Source organism: Ochotona princeps, chromosome 8 (assembly GCF_030435755.1).
Source record: "Ochotona princeps isolate mOchPri1 chromosome 8, mOchPri1.hap1, whole genome shotgun sequence".
Lineage (NCBI taxonomy): Eukaryota > Metazoa > Chordata > Mammalia > Lagomorpha > Ochotonidae > Ochotona > Ochotona princeps.
The window spans coordinates 8,552,997-8,565,987 of NC_080839.1; the positions used below are offsets into that span (position 1 = coordinate 8,552,997).

At 50.4% G+C, this 12,991-nt stretch overlaps 1 protein-coding gene across 1 annotated transcript in view; it reads left to right on the top strand.

Moving 5' to 3' along the window:
• Positions 1 to 12,991, top strand: part of TBC1D8 (TBC1 domain family member 8) — a 113,030-nt gene that overhangs the window by 80,882 nt on the left and 19,157 nt on the right. Inside the window, exons 6-9 of the mRNA XM_058667507.1 lie at positions 6,201 to 6,408; positions 9,090 to 9,284; positions 10,572 to 10,703; positions 11,736 to 11,886. Of these exons, the coding sequence (XP_058523490.1) occupies positions 6,201 to 6,408; positions 9,090 to 9,284; positions 10,572 to 10,703; positions 11,736 to 11,886 (686 nt within the window). The remainder of the gene's footprint in view (positions 1 to 6,200; positions 6,409 to 9,089; positions 9,285 to 10,571; positions 10,704 to 11,735; positions 11,887 to 12,991) is intronic.

Below are 12,991 nucleotides of genomic sequence, written 5' to 3' on the forward strand. Positions count from 1 at the left end.
GGATTTGGTATCTTGCTAATTAGCGGTTCCTGAAGGTCAGCATGCTGATAGTTTTCAAGTGGTCAGAGAATTAAAATCCCTTCCTGTTGGATACAGTCCCTGTAAACTGATCATGCTTCCTCACAAGTAGGACAATCTTCAAAAACACTGGATTTTTTTGATAAAATTCCAGAGGAGCTTTGCATGATTTTGCGTCATTTCTGATAATCAGAGTTCATTTTTCAAGAGCGAGCAATGGAAGGGAGTGGGGTGGGGAGGTGGGCATCGGCCCTTTCTAAAAGGGAACAACCTGGAGCCAACAGCTTTATGGGTTTGGGACATCCCTGGGGTCATGGGGGGGTGGGGCTCCACTGGTAGATAATGCAGCTTTTAAGTTTGGGTAGAAGTGGGAAAAATAGAGAAAAATGGAAGATTGTTAATGCCTAAGACCCTTGAGATAAAGCCATCTGCTTAGGGGCCAGAATGTTGTTGGCCTTCTTCATTCACCTTCCACAATCCAAGGGGGGCGTCTACATAGCCATTCTCCCCTCTCCTTCCATCCTGAATACTATTAGGATTGAGTGAGAAGGACACACGGGGCCCCTAGGCTGCCCAGCGCTGGCCCCAGGAGAAAGGCTCACCATCACCTACTCACTAGTTCTTATTTGCAGTTTTTGTCATGGAGATGCAGCCTTGTGAGCATAAACAGGTAATGACTCAGTCCATTTGGCATTCTGCCACAACAGCCCAGGTTTCAAAGTTTAGAAAAACAGTCTCTCTGGGCACAGTTAAATGTGCTGGCTCTCCCCAGCTCTCTTCGGTTGATCCATTTTTCCCTTCCTAGATAACAGCTTCTCTAGGGTGATGACCCACCAGTCACAGCCACCTGTGTGCTCACTCCAGGGGAACTTAGGGACTCGGAGCAGAGCACAGCCCAGGCCTCCCTGGCAGAGGGAAGATGGGATGGGACAAGCTGGGCCCAGCAGGGCTTGGGGGTCCCAACCTCAGCATCATCCACAGGGACCCTGGTTGTGGGATTCTCATCAGGGGGAGATGATTCAGAGGCAAGCAGGAGCTGCCTTGGGGGTGAAGAGAAGAAGGTAGGTAACAGACTGGGTAGATTTCAGTTCTGGATATTTCAAGACAAATCTCTGTCTTGAAGCTGGACATGAGAATTGAGCCAAGAATATACAAGTATACAGTGGCTGTCTGGGTGGGGGGTGGGGGTAGAGGTCAGTGGTTGGAGAGGTCATGGGCTTCACTGAATTGAGCTAAAATCCATTTTGACTGGCTGAAAAATCCTGGAGAAGTCAATTCAAGCAGTGGAGAGTGGAAAGACTCATGCTGTCGGCTCTCGGTGCTGCTCTGTACAGGTGAACTGCAGCTTCTGGGGACAGCTGACCTTAGCAGTGAACCTGAACTGTCTCCACCCCTCCCCTATGAGGTGCTTTACTGCTGGTCTCCTGCTTGTACTAGAAATGCCTATTTTCCATCCTCTGTTTCCAACCTTGGCCCATCAGCCTGAGCATCCTCTGGGACCAACTGAGACATCTTTGAGGGCTTTTGCACTCCTGACGGGATCCCCCCACCCGACCTCACAAGGGTAGGCCTGTGGCTTGTCCTCTGCAACCCTGCAGTTCCCAGGATGTGCCAGGGGTCCTTGCAGGTGGGCTCAGGTGCCTGTCTGGGACAGCATGAAGAGAAAACAACTAAGGCAAGGACACACCCCATCTTGAGAGTGGAAAGGGCTTATGGATGGCCCCACTTTGTCAGGGTCCTGGCTTGTCATGGACTTTGTACAGAGAGACTTCCAGAGGAACCAGAGGGCCGTGGGGGCCAGCCGAGCCTGCCTTACCGTGGCTGGCTGTTGGCTTGCTGAGCCTCCCATTCCATCCTGCTGAGTGAGTTCTACACAGGCTGCTGTGCTGACGTGTTGCCCCAGTCTGTAGGGCATTTGGAGGTCACAGGCAAAAGATATGAATGAACACATGTTGGAGAGATGTTTTCTGTGTGAATTGGACATTTTTGGGCAAATCATAGGAATCTAGATGGCCAGTTCTTGGCATTTCTGACTTCAGTGTGTAGGGAATGGACCTGTGGGAGGGTGCGACAGAGAATCCTTGAGGAGGCCCACTGACCTGGGGGTTCTGGGCTTGCTCTGCTTTGCTCTAGGATGCACGCCATGCCTCGGGGGGCCCAGCCCGGGGCACAAACGGCAAATCCTTGCCCCCTAAGCTGGTGCGCAGCCAAGCCTGCTGAATTGTCTAATGCCTGCAGGCTGAATGGCCAGGTGGAGTGAGTGTTGGCATGTAAAGCCTCAATGGAATTTTCTTCGAAGCAATCTAGGTCAGTAGGGGAAGAGGGAAGGAAACCTGTTTCTTCCTTTTATTTCTTTTCTTTTCCTTTCCCCTTTCCTTTCTTTGTTTGATTTGGAAAACAGATTTATTTTATTTAGAAGGCAGTTAGAGAGGGCTTCCATCTGTTGATTCACCCGCTGAATGGCTTGCCACTGCCAGAACTGATGCTGAAAAGCCAGAAGCTTCTTCAAGGATCCCCACGTGGGGACAGGGGGGCCAACCAGGCTTTTTCCCCAGGCACATTAGCAGGGAGCTGGATCAGAATTGGACCAGTTCAGACTCTAACCAGCGTGCACATGGCATGCTGGCACTGTGGGTTATGACTTCCTTGTGCCACATTGCCAGCTCAGCATTACATCTTAACATCTTACATTAAGATATATCTTAACCTTATCTTGGAAAGAGAAGTCTGATTCTTTCTTTGCAGAAACATAAAAGAACTACCTACCCTTTAGGTTTCTCGGTTCAAGGCTGTAGGGATTAAACCTATATGTTTATGAATGGTGTGCATGTAGTCCAGAATTTTCCACACAGTTGTCATGCATAATTGTACTTGTAAATAGCAATTTCAGCACCGTACTTGATGTTGCTCCATATTCCCATCAATCCATGCAGACTAGAGTCACAGGCTTGTCCAGTGGCAGGTGTTAGGAGAGGATGGTTAGGGTACCTTTCCCTGATGGTCTCAGCTGTAGCTCTCTGACAGCTTTGGTCTATGCTCGTTGGCACCATGGGTCCGCCCACCCCTCCTTGTTTTGCCAGACTGTGTAGGAAAAGGGTTGATGTACTGAGAACCAAGTCACCACCTGCTGTGAAACACACCTACAGGATAAGATGCTCTTAACTGGACCTCGTAGGGCACTAGTTTTTCATCTCTCCCGTCACTCTGTCTCTTGTATCAGTTATATTGCCTGAATTTCTTCTACTCATTTCTGCTAGAGATTTAAATATCCTGTGTTGGGTTTTTAGTAGAGGGAAAGAAAAGTAACCCAGATCTCAAAGTCCTTCTTGTTGCTTTCTTTTCTTCAAAACATGAGGTTTTGTGGTCTGTGGCTACCGAATGTGCAAGAGACAGACATCTTGAGGGACATAGAAAGGGGAATGGAGATTTTGTGTCTCGTGTATCCAGGCTGCTCAGAAGCCACAGAGAAGCTGACTGAAGCACATGGTTGAATAACACAGCAGGTGCCTCACTTAGGAAACAAAACAAAACAAAGTACTGTTCTTTGCCTCGGGTACCTGGGCAGCTTATTCTTAACAGAAGGGGTTGCAAGTCAGTTCTCCTGTTCTTCCTTGAACTCAGGGCATCCTTCTGTAATCTCTGTTACCCTGTATTCACTGTGTTTCACCCTTGTTCCAAGGGGTATGGAAGACATCTTCCAGAAAGATAAAAAATACATGGCAATAAAAAGGGAGGGGCCTGGTGTGATAGTGTAGCGGTTAAAGTCCTCATTTTGAATGTGCCGGGATTCCATATGGCCGCCGATTCTAATCCTGCTGGCTCCGCTTCCCATCCAGCTCCCTGCTTGTGGCCTGGGAAATCAGTTGAGGACAGCTCAAAGCCTTGGGACCCTGCACCCGTGTGGGAGACCTAAAAGAGGCTCCTGGCTTCGGATTGGTTCAGCTCCGGCCATTGCAGCCACATGGGGAGTGAACCATCGGACGGAAGATCTTCCTCTCTGTCTCTCCTCTCTACACATCTGCCTTTCCAAATAATAATAATAATAATAATAATAATAATAATAATAATAATAATGCAGTGCTAAAACCATACTTATAAGAAATACACAGAGAAGAGGCGATGCTAATACATAGCAGGTACTGCTGCCATCTGAGGTGCCAGCATCCTGGTTGTTCTACTTTTGGTCTAGGCAGTTGCCTGTAGGCTGGGGTACTTTCTGTAATTTTTCATGTGTTCATACAAATGAGATCCTCCACTTTGTCTCTTTTGTGATGCTGTAGATGTCACAGGGATAAAAATGGCACACAGCAATCCTCAGCCAGGGATACAAAACTACAAAGAAGGCTGAGAGTTTGTATTCCTGACTGAACCAAGTGCTAATTCTATTAGATAAATGTGAAGAACTTTGAATGTGCCAAAGAAATTTTTCTCTGTTGAATTTTGGAGTATGGTACAAATTTCATCACTATTTCCAGGTACTATAGTTTGACTGGTTTACTGGAGTTCTAGAAATAAAATTGGTATATGGGCCTGGTGCAATAGCGTAGTGGTTAAAGTCCTCACCTTGCAGACACCAGGATCCCATATGGGTACCGGTTCTAATCCTGGCAGCCCTGCTTCCCATCCAGCTCCCTGCTTGTGGCCTGGGAAAGCAGTCGAGGAGGGCCCAAAGCCTTGGAACCCTGCACCCACGTGGGAGACCTGGAAGAGGTTCCTGGCTTCAGATTGGCTCAGCTCCAGCCATTGCGGCCGCTTGGGGAGTTAATGAACAGATGGAAGATCGTCCTCTCTGTCTCTCCTCCTCTCTGTATATCTGACTTTCCAATAAAAATAAATAAATCTTTAAAAAACTGGCATATGTGCACTCTCCTGGGAGCCGGATGCCTGTCTCACTTCCGTTTTGCTATTGTCAAAACTGATACAGCACTAATGAAGGTCTTTCTATGGATACTTTCCTGGCATTCTCTTAAGCAAGTTATTTTTAAAAAGTTAAGAGATGTTTAGAGAGCAATCATTGTATGCTAGATACAATTTTTTCAAGATTTAATTCATAGGCCATTTGTCCTTTTAGAATGCACTGCACCAGAATGTTCCAACACTTCATCACAATGTAAAGCAACCCCACCTATTACTTCCCCATTTCTCTTTCCCCCAAACCTGAGCAATCACTAATCCGTTTTCTGTCTCTGTATTTTTGCCAATTCTGGACATTTTGTTATAAATGCAATTGTGTAGTATGTAGTATTTTTTGTATGTCTCCACTTGCCATGTTTTCAGGATTCATCTATATTATATGTTCATTTCGTTATTGCTGAGCAGTAGTCTACCATGTGGGTACTACTGCATTGTTTACACACAGCTGAGTTGTTTTTGACCTTTGGTTACTGTGAACAGTACTGCTATGTGCGGGTTTTTGAGTGGGAGTTTGAATATCCCTTACTTGAAATGCTTGGGAGCATTTCCTGGGAGCAAATCCCAATAAATCTCCAAATCCAAAGTTTATTTTTTGAAAAAACCTTGTTTGAAAGGCCGATCTGAAGAGAGAAGAGAAACAGGGAAGGAATCTCTTCTTCTGCTGGTTCACTTCCCCCAGCGGCCACAACAGCTGGACCAGGCCAAAACCAGGCGCCAGAGCTTCTAGTAGGTCTCCCACATGACTAAGGGATCCAAGCACTTGAGCCATCCTCTGCTGCTTTCCCAGGCTCATTGGCAGGGAGCTGGATTTGAAGTGAAGTAGCCGGGACTTGGACCGGTGTCCATATGGGATGCTGGCACTCTAGGCAGTGAATTTTTTTGCTATGTCAGTATGCCAGCCCCCCAAAAGTTAGCTTATATATATTTGAAAATCATGCAGTTGAGTGTCAGAGGTAGGTCTTCCGGTTGTTGGCTTGTTTCCCAAATACATGAAATAGCCAAAGCTAGGGCAGGCTGAAGCCAGGAATTGGGACCTCAATCTAGGTGTCTCAAATGGGTGGCAGAGACTCCAATAGTTGCGTCATTGTCTGTGTGTACATTAGCAGGAAGCAGAGGTGAGATGTAGAGTTCAAAGTGGTGATTACCAGCAATGCCACAACACCTCCTATTTTGTATGTTTCTCATCTTTCCTTTTGCCTAGGACTCTTGGGGATGAGAGCTGAGTCTACACTAAAGTTCATCTGTCCCTCCTGTCCCTCCTGCTCTAGGGACCTGGAGGCTAGAGCACAAAACGAGTTCTTCCGGGCTTTCTTCCGGCTGCCGAGGAAGGAGAAGCTGCGCTCGGTGGTGGACTGCTCCCTGTGGACCCCGTTCAGCCGCTGTCACACCGTGGGGCGAATGTTCACCTCTGACAGCTACATCTGCTTTGCCAGCAGAGAGGACGGCTGCTGTAACGTGGTCCTTCCGCTCAGAGAGGTAGGCACTGCACCCCCGTTTCCCCGCCCTACTGTGAGCTTCCTGAGGCAGACCCGTGGCAGTCCACTTTCTGATGCTGTGAACTGAGGCTGGATACTTCAGAAAGCTAAGTGGTTTATTTAGCTCCATTTTGGACACCTGGCAACATGGTGCTGGCTTCTCCTTTGCTTTGGTAAATGCCTCAGGGTGGACGGATCACAGTGTTGGAAGCATCTGCAGAATGGAGAGATCACTTGGTAAGAAAGAGGACTGGGGATTGGCCAGTCTTTATTATAAAAAAGTTCCCCAGGAACTAACTGGGGTCCCATGAGAACTAGGTTAATCCCTTCTGAGGGTAGACCTCTCAGTGACCCAAAAACCTTCCTTTGCGTCCCACCACCTAGTAGTACCACCACATTGGAGACCAAGCTTCCAATACATGACCCTTGGGGAAGATGCACTCAAACCCTATCTAGACCATGGGAAACCAGAATGCTGGCTGTGACACAGAGCCCAGGAAGAGTTGTTTGCAAAGCATGGTTTTGCCATCTGTACTCAGTCATCTGGATGGCCTGGCTTTTTGGAGGAAGCATGGCTTGAATTATGTATTTGGTTACAGTTTTATTACTGCTGTGGTAACATGAAATTTACCTCGTGGTGATGGATAAAAGCAGGGCACTGTATCCTCTGCATTATTGATCAGACTGTTATTAGAAAGCCCATGCCTAGCAGTAGTTAGGCATGAATTCTCCCCTTTGACCCGCAAGAAAAAAAAAAAAGGCAACCTATAAAAAGCAACACATTTTTAGAAATAAGTGGAAATTTTTTATGTTCCCCTGGCATTTTAGTTAAAAATTTAGAAGTATTTCCTTAGATTCCTTTTTTTTTTCCTGTAAAACTTTGCATTTTTTTTCTTGGAAATGGGGGAAACTTGAAATCAGTTCAAACCTGTTTTTAAGTTTTTCAGTGTTAGGACATGGCTGCTCAATGTACTTGTAGCTCTTACACATCAAGAATGCTGTATTCTTTCTGCATTCTTGGGAAAAAAGGCACAAAATTCTTCCATTGATGTGATTTTCTACCTACAAGTTATTCTGCAATAGAGATCTTTGTTTTTATAGCTATTTTGACTGATGAGTGGAGCAGGAAATCCAAGAGTGACCATTTACATTTTTTTCTTTAAGATTCGTTTTACTAGAAAGTCAGAGTTCGAGATTTCTCTCACTGGCTCACTCCCCAGTGGCAGCAATGGCTAGAGCTAGGCCAGTCTGAAGCTGAGAGCCAGGAGCCTGTTCCAGGTCTCTGACATGTGTGCCGTGGCTCAAGGCCTTGAGCCATCTGCTGCTGCTTTCCCAGGCCATTATCAGGGGGCTAGATTGAGAGTGGAGCAGCCAGGACTCAAACCCATGCCCATATGGGATACTCATATCACAGGCAAAGGACTAATCCACTGTGCCATCACACTAGCCCCACAATATGTATTTAATATATATTTAAAATTTATTCGAAAGGTAGAAGAGAGGAAGGAAGGAATAGGTGGATAAACAAGGAGAGACAGTTTGATCTTCCATCCACTGGTTCACTCTCCAAACGGCTCCCACAGCTGAGTCTGGGCAGGGCCAAAGCCAGGAGCCAGGAACTCCATTCTTTTCTCTCCCATGGGTTGCAGGGGCCCAGGTACTAGGAGCAGCTTCTGCTGCTTTCCAAGGTGAAGGAAGCTGGATCAAAAATGCAGCAGCCAAGACTTTAAGGGTGGGGAGTTAGACAGCTTACTTTGAAAATAAATATATTTGAAAGAGTTAGAAGGAGAGGCACACATATGCACACACACTCCACCTCCCACCCCACCCCACCCCAGTCTTTTCAGTTATTGGCTTACTCCCCAGATGGTGATACCTGTTAGGGTTGGGCCAGGCTGAAGCCTGGAGCTTCCTCCAGGTCACATGATGGGTGGCAAGGGCTCAAGCACTTGGGCAGCCTTCTGCTTTTCCAGGCCATTAGCAAGGAACTAGGTTGGAAATAGAGTATGCCTGTAGGGTATTCAGGTGACATCTTTACATGCTAGGCCTTTAGCCCAGGCCCTGAGTAGCTGAGACTTACACTCTGGAAGCTGGCTTTGGAAATAGTTGTTTAACCCACTGTACTACAATGCCACAGTTTTCTTACATACATTTTTAAAGACATATTTATTTTTATTGAAAATGCAAATTTTGCAGTGAGGAGAGACAAAGATTTTCCATCTGCTGGTTCACTCCCAAGTGGCTGCAACAGCCAGAGCTGAGCCATTCTGAAGCCAGGAGCTTCTCTGGGTTTCCCATGTGGGTGCAGAGACACAAGGCTTTGGGGCTGTCCTCTACTGCTTTAAGTACCTTGTATGAGTGGATCCATTTAACATTTGTCCTTTTAATGGCTTCTTTCACTTAGTGCAGTTCCCTTGAGGCTCCATGCAAGTTGTAGCATGTGTCAGAATTCCCTTTCATGATTGAAAGATATTCCATGGTCTTAGACCTAACATGAGTTTGTTTGTCCACTCACCAGTTAATAGCCATGGTGACTAATGCCGCCGTGTACCCTTGTTAACCCGCCTCCCTCCGTACTCACATTGTTGAATTCTGGGCCGTGCCCTGGAATAGGGTCTGAAGATGTGGCTGAGTATCACTCTCCCTTTCTTGCTGGACACCCTGTGTTGTCTTTTGCGGCAGGTGGTAAGCATTGAGAAGATGGAGGACACCAGCCTGCTGCCCAACCCCATCATCGTCAGCATCCGCAGCAAGATGGCCTTCCAGTTTATTGAGCTCAAGGACCGAGAGAGCTTGGTGGAGAGTCTGCTGGAGAGGCTGCGGCAGGTGCACGCCAACCGCCCTGTGCGCTATGACACATCGGACAGCGACAACATGGTAGTAGGAGCCTTCACAGCGGTGTCCTTCCACAGCTCGGATGTTCCCTTTCCCACACCTCTCTAGCAGGGGTCGCTGCAGGAGAATGCAGTGAGGGAGAGGCTGGTGGGCCCATGTGTCACTCATGGTGTCGTTTCTGATGTACTGTGTCAGCCTGACCTAACATGACATGGCGCAGCAGGGCTTCCTTCCCCAGCATGGCGGGGCTGATGGATGGTGTCCTCTGTAGGCCACTCTTCACCTTCCCACACTGGAGGGGAGGACCTGGTCATCAGTGCCGACACCCTCCCTGCCGCTGCAGTTAAAACCCAGGGACAGATGTCACACGAGGGAAAGCAGCTTTACAGTCTTGGGGCTTGGACCCCTGCAGGAATTCACCAAGGCCTGCCGCAGCGCCTTCTCCATCCTCCTCCTAGACCTGCCGTGGCCACTTCTCCAAGGCCTGCCGTGGCGCCTTCTCCAACCTCCTCCTAGACCTGCCGTGGCCCCTTCTCCAACCTCCTCCTAGACCTGCCGTGGCCCCTTCTCCAACCTCCTCCTAGACCTGCCGTGGCCCCTTCTCCAACCTCCTCCTAGACCTGCCGTGGCCCCTTCTCCAACCTCCTCCAAGGCCTGCCGTGGCCCCTTCTCCAACCTCCTCCTAGACCTGCCGTGGCCCCTTCTCCAAGGCCTGCCGTGGCCCCTTCTCCAACCTCCTCCTAGACCTGCCGTGGCCCCTTCTCCAAGGCCTGCCGTGGCCCCTTCTCCAACCTCCTCCTAGACCTGCCGTGGCCCCTTATCCAGCCTCCTCCTAGACTTGCTGCGGTCCCTTCTCCAAGGTCTGCCGTGGCCCCTTCTCCAACCTCCTAGACCTGCCATGGCCCCTTCTCCAACCTCCTCCTAGATCTGCTGCGGCCCCTTCTCCAAGGCCTGCCGTGGCCCCTTCTCCAACCTCCTTCCAAGCCTGCCGTGGCCCCTTCTCCAACTTCCTCCTAGGACTGCCAAGGCCCCTTCTCTATCCTCCTCACCTGCCTCCTATCTCTTGATCCCTTTTCTCCCAGATAAGGAGCGGGGATAGACTCTGTACTGTAGAGGTATTTGCTTGGGATGGTCTTGGCTCAGCTCTGGAAGCCGAGGATGGCCAAGGCTGCCCTGCCTGGACACAGCTGGAGGGCCCCGATTGTGCGTGAGGCCCGGGTCCTGCTCAATTTCCCTCTGAGGAGCTGGGAGTCTTTGGCGCTCACGCATTGGAAGGCGGCGGGAAGCCTGTGTGTGACTTCTCATGCTGTGTCTCTCCTTCTTGCTCAGACATCATCCGTGTTTCACTCAACAAACATGTGCAGCGACCACAAGTTTGGGGATTTGGAAGCGGTCTGCCCGCAGAACAGGGAGGAGGGTGACAAGGAGATGAGCCCGCCGCTGCTCCCCGAGGCCCTCCTGGTAGGTAGGCCTGGCTGCCCCCAGCTCTGAGGGTCTCAGCTGTCCGGCGGCCCTGACTAGCACGTGCTCTTCCTGTCTTTGCTTGCCCTCGCTCTCTGCCCTGCAGTGGTTCTCAGGCTGGGATGTGGCTTGCCAGGGACAGCGCTGTCCCTGGTGAGCTCCAGGCACATAGCAGACCCTTCTCGGACTAGCTAGTGGTGTTGGCATGCACTCCCCCAGTGTGGTTTTGGTTCTCGTGACAAAGGGTCCATCTGACTTTGAGTGTTCAGCTAAAATATGTGATTTTTCACGTGGCCTCAAGATATCCTGTTTGTAGGGAGCATGGGAGGCATGTGGCAGGTGCAGCCAAGTAAGTAGATGAGGTGTTGAAATGGAGTCACAGCTATGGGTGGCTGTGTTTATAACCCTCAGGAGGGAGCAGTGGCTGTGAACAGGGTCACCCGGGACCCCAGTGTGGGTGCCTGAGGCTCCCGTGTAAGCAGCTGTCGGCTCTGCTTCTCCCACACTGAGCCTTCCCTTTTGTTCCACACAGACGCATAGCTAACTGTTGCTGACTCAATCCCTGAGCGTACCCAAGTCTGAATTTCTGTCTTCCATTAGGGCAGACCACTAAAAGCAACTTGTTTAAAAGGCACAGAACATTCCTGCCCTCTGGTGATGGTTTTAACGCATTTTTAAGGGTCATTCTCTCAGGTCTGGTAATGGGAGGAAAGAGAGGAGAGAAGAGAGAGAGAGAGTTGTGTGTGTGTGTGTGTGTGTGCCTGCTTTCTGGTCGCTGAGCTGACCTCTGCAGTCCCACCCCGCCCCCTGGTCTAAGAGTCGGCTGCCTTAGCCATTGGGATGAACATATCCTTGTCTGCTGGTGGGGGTGGGGTGCTCCTTGCAAGCGTCCTTGACTGCAGGATGTGCCTGGAGACCGGTGTCGCTGCACTGTCCCAACAAGGTGTGCCAGCACGGGTTGGGGGGCTCCAGTGTGTGGGGGGCTGCAGGCGGGGTCTGCCCTCCACCAGCGGAGCATGTTTCTGATTCCAGTCCAGGGAACAGATCAAAATCAGTCTGTGGAACGACCACTTCGTGGAGTACGGCAGAACCGTGTGTATGTTTCGCACTGAGAAGATCCGGAAGCTCGTGGCCATGGGGATCCCAGAGTCCCTGCGGGGCCGGCTCTGGCTGCTCTTCTCAGGTGAGCGGCCCGGGGCCCCACCCCGCGGCACACAGTGTGGACGTGCGCTAGCTGGACCGTGTGCCCGCGGCTCCTCCTGGGTGCATCCTGCACCAGGAGGCTGGACCGGGCAGAATGTCGGCTCTCCTGGATACCCAGACCCAGCGGGGCATCGGTTCCCACGGTGCCGCCTCACCGGGACACCCAGACCCAGCAGAGCATCGGCTCCCATGGTGCCGCCTCCCAGGGACACCCAGGGCCTCCACAGGAGGCCACGTGGCGGGGGACCTCTGTCATCTGTGGTGTCCTACACCGCTTAACTAACCCTTCAGTCCATGGCCGCCCCGGCTTCAGCTTCAAACGTCTGGGACACTCCCTCTCTTGCTGGTGGGCGGGACGATAGGGGGGCAGTCTGACTATCGCCAGGTAAGCAGTAAGCAGTTTTCTCCATTGGCGTCTGGCCCCTCAGCAGCTCGCCTCTTCGTGGTCTCGCTCCTCCTCTTGCATTCATCCTTGCCTTTCTCCTCTTCCCCCATCTCTCCCAGCCGCCAAATAACCTGCTCCAGCCCTCTGAAGTCCCCGATTCTCAGACCCAGGTTTCACCTAGGGCATCAGGAAGCCCCAGCCTAGAACTGCCAGGTCCATCTCTGCTGTGCGGTGACGGCCAGCTCCCATGGTCTGTTGGCACTCCTGCGTAGTAAGCAGCATTTACACCAAAAGCTGCTGAGCAACTAGCAACAGCTTGGACACCTGCAGTCCCCCTGCCCATCCATCCCAGCACCAGAAGGCAGCCAGCCCTTTATGAAGCCACCCACAGACCCCCCCCAGACTGGAGAGACCCAGAAGAACACGGCCCTGCGGGGTCACAGGTGTCCCCTCGGGTGCTGAGTCATCCAGCCACTCTCTCTATTCAGTCCTCCATGTGGGGTTTTCAGCTTGAAGCACAGGAGGCCTTTATATGTCATGTGTTTGGGCAGCTGCAGGAGCAGGCTAGAGAGCAGGAAGCAAGGTGGACGCCAGCCATGCCCTTGGCCATGGAAAACTTTGATACCTGAATCACTATTTTCAAAAGCCATCCTAACATGTCTGTGTCATTATTTTAAGTTTCAAATTTTAATGTAAAAGG